The sequence below is a fragment of the Octopus bimaculoides genome, chromosome 3, assembly GCF_001194135.2.
Source record: "Octopus bimaculoides isolate UCB-OBI-ISO-001 chromosome 3, ASM119413v2, whole genome shotgun sequence".
NCBI classification, from domain to species: Eukaryota; Metazoa; Mollusca; class Cephalopoda; order Octopoda; family Octopodidae; genus Octopus; species Octopus bimaculoides.
The window spans coordinates 122,368,686-122,379,672 of NC_068983.1; the positions used below are offsets into that span (position 1 = coordinate 122,368,686).

At 35.5% G+C, this 10,987-nt stretch overlaps 1 protein-coding gene across 1 annotated transcript in view; it reads left to right on the forward strand.

Annotated features, from left to right (window-relative positions):
* Positions 1-9,072, forward strand: part of LOC106879956 (zinc metalloproteinase nas-15) — a 36,072-nt gene extending 27,000 nt beyond the window's left edge. The window contains exons 7-8 of the mRNA XM_014929716.2: positions 2,347-2,522; positions 8,830-9,072. Coding sequence (XP_014785202.1) covers positions 2,347-2,522; positions 8,830-9,047 — 394 coding nt within the window. The 3' untranslated portion in view covers positions 9,048-9,072. The remainder of the gene's footprint in view (positions 1-2,346; positions 2,523-8,829) is intronic.
* The last annotated feature ends 1,915 nt before the right edge of the window (positions 9,073-10,987 follow it).

Below are 10,987 nucleotides of genomic sequence, written 5' to 3' on the forward strand. Positions count from 1 at the left end.
ACTGTATCCTTCACTCGCCCTAGGAAATTGGGTGTGTCTCGGCGAGTGATTGTAACAAACATGCAGATTAAAAGTAAATAATAATAATAATAATAATAATGATAATAATAATAATAATAATAATAATAATAATAATAGAACTTCTAATTTGTTGTCTCTTGAGGTCTCTGGGTGAGACTTGGATCCAACTTGTACAAATGCAAAACAAAAGTCAAACATAAAATAATAATACTGGTATCAAATTTTGCTACAATTTTGGGGAAGGGATGAGTTGATTACATCAACCCCAGTGTTCAACTGGTACTTATTTTATCGATCCTGAGGGTGAAAAGCAAAGTCAACCTCAGCGGAATTTGAACTCAGAACGTAAAGAGGGACGAAATGCCGCTAAGTATTTTGCCCGGCTGCTAACGATTCCGCCAGCTCGCCGCCTTAATAATAAAAATAATAATAATAATAATCATTACTACTACTACTACTACTACTACTAGCTGGACCCGTGAAACATTCACGGAAAATATAAAAATGTAAGCATTTGTAAATTGTGTGCAGGTGCCAAGAGAAATGTTTCTATATTGTGTCAGTTACGGAATATAGAAAGACGTGTAAAACCGATAATTATATAATCCAACCAAAATATCTCAGTTTCGCAAACGTAAACAGAATTACTATTTAACTTTAAAATACATCGTACATATTCAAAGAACCTTCTAGTAATCTTTTACTTGTTTCAGTCATTTGAGAGTGGCCATGTTGGAGCATTCCCCTTTAGTCGAAGAAATCGACCCCTGGACTTATTCCCTGTAAGCTTGGTGCTTATTCTATCAGGCTCTTCTGCCGAACAGCTAAGTTACGGGTACGCAAGCATACAAACATCGGTTGTTAAATAATGGTGGTGGGGGGACAAACACAAACACACACATAAAAAAAATATAATATAATATATATGTATATATATATGACGGGCGTCTTTCAGTTTCCGTCTGCCAAATTCACTCACGAGGCTTTAATCGGCCCGAGGCTATACTAGAAGACACCGTTTAAAGTATAGCGTTGAATTTCGTGGCAACTTTTCTCCCCCACCCATTTTGTAGGGGGTACTCCCATTTTTCTGGGTTCTTTTCACGGCTATACCCCGTTCGAAATTTGCATTAGTTTTTGTATGAAAAAAAGGAAGGGAGGCGGGCTTGTTTGTAGTTTGTAGAGAAAATATTAAAAGTGCCTGAAAAAAAACAGTCTTTCCCCACCAACTAAAAGATACGAAGAACTATGACAGGAGGCGAATAAGTACCGGGGGTGGGGGAAAGAAGAGAGAACTAACACTCGATTGTTCTAAAACTCCCAGAATAAAAACGTAAACACCCGAAAGACTTACTCCTCTATTCATTACTAAATGTCTTTTCCTCTTCTTCACAGTTAAAAGTAAAGAAGCTAGAAAAGATCGATCGTATTTCAGTCTAATTGTCTCTGTTGCTTCACTCTTTTTCTCTACGGTTAAGAGAGAGAAGGTGTGTGGCTCAGTGGTTAGGGATATTCGGCCCACGGTAGTAAATACATGAGTACGATTCCCTACGGTGCTATGTTTTTGAGCAAGGTACTCTACTTCACTTTACTGCAGTCCACTCAGCTGGCAAAAATGAGTTGTAGCTGTAATTCAAAGGGACCAGCCCTGTTACATCCTGTGTGGGATTGAATCTCCCTGAGAACTACCTTATGGTATGCATGTGTGTGGAGTACTCAACCATTTGCACGTCAATTTTACGAGAAGAGTTCGTTGATCAGATAAACAGATTGTTTCGTACATTCTTATATTCGACTGGTAAAAACATAAGATTATGAAATGTGTCAAACAGTTGAATTATTATGGCTGTTCTTTTCATCTTTCGCAGGTTTCACAACTGGGCTGTAGTCATTCTGTTACATATCAATTACTTCACCTGTCAATTTCTCTGCCGAAAGTTACAGTATTATCAATATTGTCACAGATAAAGAAAAATTTGTACTTATAGATTCTATGCACGCGTGCGCACTATATCTCTCTCGTACTTGCACATACATTATGTATATGAAGGTGTAAAGTTGTGCAGGAGTACAGAGACTCGCAATATATCAACTGAAACAGGAATGGTTTATTGTGTCCAGTCCTGCCTTCACAACCTCAATCTCTCGGTCCTTGGTATACCCCTAGTTCCTAAAATCCATTTGTATGCATTTGAAAAATATGTACATTGTAAAAAGAAACTAAAAAAAAAAAAGCACAAGAAGCAAAAACAAAAAAAACAAATTCACAAAACAATCTTCGATATAAATAATGAAAACTAAATAATCTACATCTAATTTATTTAGCTGTCACAGTTCTATTGGATTCAGAAATCGTCTACAGACAGTAACCCTCGGTCGCGGATGTGTACGTAAAGGAATTGCTATGCATGAACTGTTACATGCCTTGGGTTTTTTTCATGAGCAGAGCAGACCCGACCGGGACCATTATATCACAGTTGTCGAGAGTAATATTCTTAAAGGTAAGTTGGGTAAATGATTATCGCTAATAGTAACCTCACAGACTTCTGTCACTAGACTTCATAATTAACGTATGCTTCGTGGTAGGTACCGTGAAACATGATGTAGAAATTATAGGGAGAAATATCACAAAAAGTTTACTTTGGTGAAGAGGTAAACACAAAACACAAATTATCTTGTTAGTTTGTCTCTCTCACATGCACATTCAAACCCTCCTCCTTCATATTATTTTTGTACATATTAATTACTATTGAGTTTTCTAATTAGGCCACTTTCAGTTCATAAGCACGAGAAATATTTCACAAACTGAGATAAAGCAACACTAGAAAGAATACACATTGGAAAAGACCCGCCTCGCACCCCCCCCCCCAATAAGTGACTATGTATACAATTATACGCACCAAAACATTTGAATCAGTACATGAGAATCAAATATGCACTAAAACACTTGCATAATCAGGACTCAAAGAAAAAAAAAAAATTAACAGAGAAATCATCACAACAAATCAAAATTAAATTGAAGAAAAAAGAAAAAAAAAGCAAGAACCATAACGAGGACGAGACCATCCGAAAATCAAAATATCTTCTCTTACAAAGTGACAAATTGTTGTTGGCACTCCGTCGCTTACGACGTCGAGGGTTCCAGTTGATCCAATCAACGGAACAGCCTGCTCGTGAAATTAACGGGCAAGTGGCTGAGCACTCCACAGACACGTGTACCCTTAACGTAGTTCTCGGGGAGATTCAGCGTGACACAGTGTGACAAGGCTGGCCCTTTGAAATACAGGTACAACAGAAACAGGAAGAAAGAGTGAGAGAAAGTTGTGGTGGAAGAGTACAGCAGGGTTCGCCACCACCCCCTGCCAGAGCCGCGTGGAGCTTTAGGTGTTTTCGCTCAATAAACACTCACAACGCCCGGTCTGGGAATCGAAACCGCGATCCTATGACTGTCAATCCGCTGCCCTAACCACTGAGCCATTGCGCCTCCACACAAAGTGACAAATATCACTATACAAAGTAACCGCCGACAAAATAGCAAATATCTCAATATGAATAACTGCCGACTAAGTAACAAATCACAATATGATTAACTGCACAAAATTCGGATTATATCTTTTATTGTTTCCTTGTTGCAGTCATTAGACTGAGGCCATGCTGGGGCACCGCCAAGAAGAATTTTGAGTCGAATGGAATAATTATTAATTTTTGAAACCAGGTACTTATCTTATCGGTGTCTTTGGCCGAACCGCTAAGTTACGGACATGTAAACACACAGACACCAGTCGTCAAGCGGTGTTGGGGATAAACATGGACACAAAGACACATACACACATAGTGTATATCTATATGTATGTATGTATGTATGCATGCGCGCGCGCGCGTTAACGAATAGCTTCTTAGGTTCTAAGCCAGGATTCAGAACCGAATACATTTTCCTATAAGTTCTCTTCCGATTGTTCTCGACTTTGACACTTAGAAATTTATGAGAGTCAACTGTCATTCTTAGTTAATTTCTATCGTTTAAGTAAACATTCTCAGTTTAAATAGGGTTGAGACAGATCAGATATGGAAAATTCTTTGTCTATCCTGACCAAACTTAGAAAAATTATAAATACGGAACCTTAAATCGGTGCTACCTCTCTGGTCACTTGGTGCCAAACCGAAGAGTATCTATTTCTCACCCTTCACCTATGGATTGTCATCGCGCAACAATACAACTTTCTCCCTGTCTGCTTATCAGCCTAGAGAGGTCGACTCTCTTACTCCCTCCCCTTGTTTCACCAGTCTTCTAGCAGTCAGCAAAAAATGATTCTAACTAACTACAGAATGGATATCAGTACTGCGAATAAACATTGTACTACATTGTAAGGATGAAAATAAGTGGCCATTTCAACCAATAAATGTTTCTCCTCCTTTTCTTTCAATTATTACATACCATCGTTATACTTGGTAAACCCGACTCAAAAATAACCACCTTCTCATCAACAAAACATGCAACTTTCTACAATTGGAGACGAGAATTGAACAATCAGAACCAACGGTTGAACTGTATTTATCAATAAAATACCTTTGTTGTATTTTCGGAGAATCCGAACTGTTAAATTCTGCCTTGAAGAAACTAATATGCATCCTTTTCAACTTGAAATACATAGTCTCTACCAAGCTTCATCCGTAAATTAGTAAGGAAACAAACAAATGTAGTCTTGTGTTGAAATTCGAATTTGCAGTCTAACATTCAACTGGCAACAACATACTTCTTTCTGCGAAAACGACGCAACCGACCGCGACGCACCTCGCAAAACAACACACACACACACACACACACACACACACACACACATGTATGATCCAGGGATCGAGGTGTAGGAAGAAGGTTATCTTCAAGTAATCCGTAGTAAATATAAAAAAACAACTTCCAGGGACAACGCAAACGTTTGTTTTATTGCTGTTATTTCTTTTATTTTGAATTAAGACCGCTTTCATTTTAACACATTTTATAATACGGCCTATATCTAGCCGAAAGTATAGTTATAATCTCAAATCCTGACGTGCTCGAACAATTCTGAATGCGGATTCGGAATCAGCATCCTCGATTTAGTCTAAAACATGCTTTTCCCCAAGTAGCTAAATCTTTGTTGTCCAGCGGTCTCTATACATAAAATTTGACAGAAATTTATGGGTGAGCGTCTAGCCGGATCGGATGCACAAGGAGCTGCGTTAGCGTTGATATGTAGGTTCGATTCTAGACTGAGTTAGCTCATCATTTTTCAGTCAACTGTTTGGATAATGCCGCTTTAATCTGAGTATATATATTATGAATTGGTTATTTTATATATATATATATATATATATACAGCAATAAGAAAATGGAGGGGATCAAGAGGTGGTGTTCATCAACTTTTAGACATTATATTTTGCGTATTTATTTATTTTTTAAATAACCATTATAACAATATACATACATGTAGAACACATTATGCTTTACATATATAATATATAAAAATATAAATATAACAGTAATTATTAAAATATATAACGTAGAGCATAGGAAGTAGAATAATATCTTACAGCTGTTTCAGCCAAGTGGTTATAGTACCCCACTTTACTTTCATCCCTTCAGTGAACTGAAGTTTTTGGTAGATAAGATTAAGGTACTTGGGTGTGCCTCTGGGCTTCGTCAGAGAGTTTAGAAAGTTCATAAGGTTAAGTTATAAATATAAATACATACATATATACACACTTTTACATATACATACATATACATAAATATATATAAATACATATCTATACATTTATTTGTATATGTATATGCATACAAAGGAATCGATTATTATTATTATTATTAAGTGTATAATATTATTCCAATTAGATACCGTATAAACAGAGGAAAGAAAAAAATTATCAAAAGAGAAATAATAGTGGAATTTAAAATGATCAATCTATCTTAAGATTATTGTAGTCATATAGGAATGAAACGGTATATAAATAAGGAATACATGTATGTACACACACACACATTTACGTACAAACATACCCATAAGTTGAGAAGGGAGGATTACTGTAGTAGTTCGTATATTTCTTTTTATATAATTATAATAATTATATTCAAACATATATATATGCATATAAATAAATATGCGATATGTTTTCTATTGATGGCTTGAGATAAAGGTCCACAACTCTTACCCACTTATTGTGGACCTTTATCTCAAGCCATCAATAGAAAACATACCACATATTTATTCATATGTGTATATATATATATATATATATATATATATATATATATATATATATGTGTGTGTTTGAGTATAATTATTACAATTATATAAAAAGAAAAATACGAACTACTACAGCAATCCTCCCTTCTCAACACATGAAATATGTGTCTACATATGGGTATGTTTGTACGTAAATATATATGTGTGTGTGTGTGTATTCCTCATTTATATACCTTTTCATTCCTACATAACTACAATAATCTTAAGATAGATTGATCATCTAAATTTCACTATCATTTCTCTTTTGATATTTTTTTCTTTCCTCTGTTTATACGTTATCTAATAGCAATAATATAATACACTTAATAATAATAATAATAATAATTGATTCCTTTATATGCATATACATATACATATAAATGTATAGATATGTATCTATGTATATTTATGTATATGTATGCATATGTAAAAGTGTGTATATATGTATTTATATTTATAACTTAACCTTATGAACTTTCTAAACTCTCTGACGAAGCCCAGAGGCACACCCAAGTACCTTAATCTTATCTACCAAATACTTCAGTTCATTGAAGGGATGAAAGTAAAGTGGGGTACTATAACCTCTTGGCTGAAACAGATGTAAGATACTATTCTACTTCCTATGTTCTACGTTATATATTTTAATAATTACTAGTATTTTTATATTTGTATACATTATATATGTAAAGCATATTATGTTATACATGTATGTATATTGTTATAATGGTTATTTAAAAAAATAAATAAATGGACATAATATAATGTCTAAAAGTTGATGAATACCACCTCTTAATCCCCTCCATTTTCTTATTGGTGTATAAATTAAGGATAAAACAACTTTTTACCCTCTCCCATTTATTACATTCAATAGTGTAATTTCCATGCAATGAAAAAACACTTGTGTATTAATAATTGGGTATTCTACCAACAGTATATTGGATAGATATTATCCCTTAGTTGGTTGGATTCACAACCACTAACTCTCTTGGAATCATGTATATATATATATATATATATATATATATATATATATATATATATATATATATATATATATATATATCCATGTGGTTGTGTGTGTGTGTATAGAAGTATACTTGGTATAAACACATTCTGTGAAAACCTACATGCATACATATGTAGCTGAGGGTTGTACCGAAAGTATTGCGAAGCAGAGCATACCTTTTTTATTTGTACAAACTGAGAGAATAACTGTTCCTGCATAGTAACTTTCCTTCCAGTTCTTCATTTCAGGCAAATAATGGGTTCCAAGCGGATGCCATGTGCCGCCATTGAGTTTTTGACCAAAAGGGGTGCAAATTATTCGATCTCCATGGAAAGTTACTGAATGTTTATTGAAACGACACCACTGACAAGAGCAATAGATGATGACAAACCGAGCAATGAGCGACCATCAACTGCGACCACTGAGACAAATAGCCAGAGAGTGGATGAATTGATTCACACGAACAAACGAGTCACAATCTGTGAGGTGCTGCACTTTGCTCACAGTGAATTACAGAAGATGGTAGAATACTTTTGGCACCGTAAAGTGGGTGAAGGAGAGAACGGGGGAAATCTGCTCTGATAGTCTAGAAGCGTTTGAAGTCAATTAAAATACGCTTTACTTTTACGATCTGGTGACAGGAATATGAAACATGGCCGTGTCTTTATGATCCGGAAATGAATGTTCAGTTTATGGAATGGCGTCACGCCATTTATCCCAGGCTTAAGAAGTTCAAGAGCCTGTGATTGGCACAGAAAGTCAAGATGAATATTTTTGTATTGTTTTTTTTTTTTTTGAATGACAAGGAGCGTAATTCACCATGATTTTCTTGAACGCGGCTGTAGCGTAAACGAGCGATACATTGAAACTCTAAGACAGCAAAGAGAAGCAATTAGGTAGAAGAGATCGAACAAGTATCTAAAAATATTCTGCATTCACCATGAGAATACGCTGTCACACGCATCTTTGGGAATAAATCAAATAATTGGGGAATTGGGTTTTTCAGTGATCTCCTATCCACTGCTCAGTCCGAGTCTGGCGCCCTTCGACTTCCATCTCTTCGATCCAATGAAGAACGGTTTTTCAACTATATGATGATGCAGACAAGGTGAAAGTGGCTGTGGGGAAATAGGTACAAGGGTGTAGATATGCATCTGATTAAGTTTTTCAACAGAGAATTTGGGAGTTGTGATACTGAATAGTACCTCGTATAGAGGAAGAATTTCTCTATCAATTTATGCAATTTGAACGACCTATCTCAGTTAATAAGGTTCTGACCACTTTTGCATTTTTTCATATAATTTGTGTTGGGTGGCCTGGGATGCATGCGCGTGTATTTACATTTATGACTGTTATCAGGAAAATGAAATTCAACTGGACCTCAGCAATCTAAAGCACTCCGTCAGTCAATCATTTCTGTTTCCTTACTTCTCTTATATATACACATAAATATAAAAATTTTGTGTTTAATTGCGCATGTATTTCTGAAATAATTTATGCAGGAGTAAAATTGTCAAACGTTTTATTTAAATATTTCCTTAGGTAGAGAAAGTAATTTTAGAATATTTTTCCCACCGACTCTTGACACACAAGGATTTCCATACGATTATAGTTCCCTTATGCACTATGGAGCACATGCATTTGCACGAGATAGAAGCAAACCTACAATTATTCCCAAAAAGATAGGAGCTCGAATTGGCCAACGAAGTCACCTTAGCTCCATAGACATTATGGAATTAAAGAAGTTATATCGTTGTTAGAGATGGGTAAGTTTGAACTTGGATTATAATTGCTTTTCATTCCGTCATTAAATCTCTAATGCTTCGCATAAATTTTGGACTCATTTCATCCAATGTTGGTTTTGATCTCTTTCAAGTGATACTGTTACGAATATAATCCTGCACACAAAATGAGACATGTGTAACTTTTTTCAAAGCCTCTCTAACATGGCAGGAAGGGAGGAAGTTATTCTTAGATTAGCAATTTGAGACAAATGCTTCATTTATACTGAACCCGCTAAAGACATTAATAGGCCAGTTTGTGATGTTAAACTGGGCAATGAATTGTTGACTCAAGGAGGCTATGGTGGAAGACATTTTCGCAAGGTGTTACACTGTGAGGTGGTATTCGAACTCAAAACCACTTAGGTGTGAAGCAAACTTCTTAAACCAAACAACTACTCTCATAAATAATTTTCATTATATTCTATCTTACGGACTGTAAATAATCATATGCTTAACATATTCAGTTAATATATTACTCAGTATTGTTTGTTGATAGCAAGTAATATCTCTTTATATCTATATATATGAAAGTTAGATTGTGTGTGTGTCTGTTTGTCTGTATGTGTGCATCATTACACCTCGAGAACTAGCCAACTGATTTCATTCAAATTTTACACATACAATACTTAGGGTCCATGGAGTGTCATGGGCCAAAAGAAAAGTTCAACTTCTTGTCTAAAACGAGCCCGGGGTAATCTCTTAGACTGTTTCTGTATTACGCGTCAAAAGTGAAACAAAAACATCTCTAATGTGAGATAATAGTTTCAGTTTTAATAGTTTCACTATTAATACTTTCACTATGTATATAATATATACATAGTGAACCTATTATCTCACATTACATACATACACACACATACACACGTACACGCACACGCATATTGCCATTGAAAATTCTGAAAATAATATCATCATATTTGGAACATGGAACTTCATGAGAAATAGACAACGGTGAAGGGGAGAAAAAAGGGAATTAGAAAAAGGATGAGGGAGAAAACGATATGGGGAGAAAACAGTATAGAGTAGAATCGCATCAAAAAGATTAAGATAAACTTACTTAGATATAGATGCGTGACGTTCAATCAAATAATAATATAAATGTGTGTGTGTGTGTGTGTATGTGTAGACACAGGCTTTCAGTACGTTGTACAGTGGATAACTCGAGAGTAAAAAAACCCACGTTGTCCTTCTTATGCTGCCATTTTATATGGCCCTCTTAGACATGCCCTCGGTCACTCGGACAGCCACTGTCACTAGCAATGTCAATGATACAAAATTATCACAGGCAATAAAAAACCAAGATGATGTCAGAAGCTTACAGCAGGACCTAAATTCAATATACAAGTAGGCCAAAATGAACATGTTGGAAAATTTCAAGCACTGCACTCTCAACTTACGAGTACAGTACAATCTACATATACAAGATCCAAAGGCACTATAATCCTAGAGTCACAGGCAGTGAAAGACTTGGGGATCAGTATGGGCAATGACGCATCATTTTATATGCACATTAGCAAGATAGCAGCAAAGTGCAGACAACTGGCAGGATAGATACTGAGGTCCTTCAAGACAAGAGGCCAAGAAACTATGTTGACTCTGTGGACTACTGCTCCCAGTTATGTTCAGCACATAGTATCAAACTAACAGCGGAGCTTGAAGCAGTCCAACGCCACTACACTAAAAAATTGAAACAGTGGAGTGGATGAGCTACAGGGATAGGCTGAGAAAACTACAGCTTTACTCCCTGGAGCGAAGGCATGAGAGATATGGAATAATATACATATGAAAAATCCTAGAAGGGATAGTATCTAACTTTGGCATTGAGTGTTATACAAATGCCAGAACTGGCCGCCATTGTATTGTACTAAAGGTACCATCCACTCCATCTATATATATATATATATATATATATATAT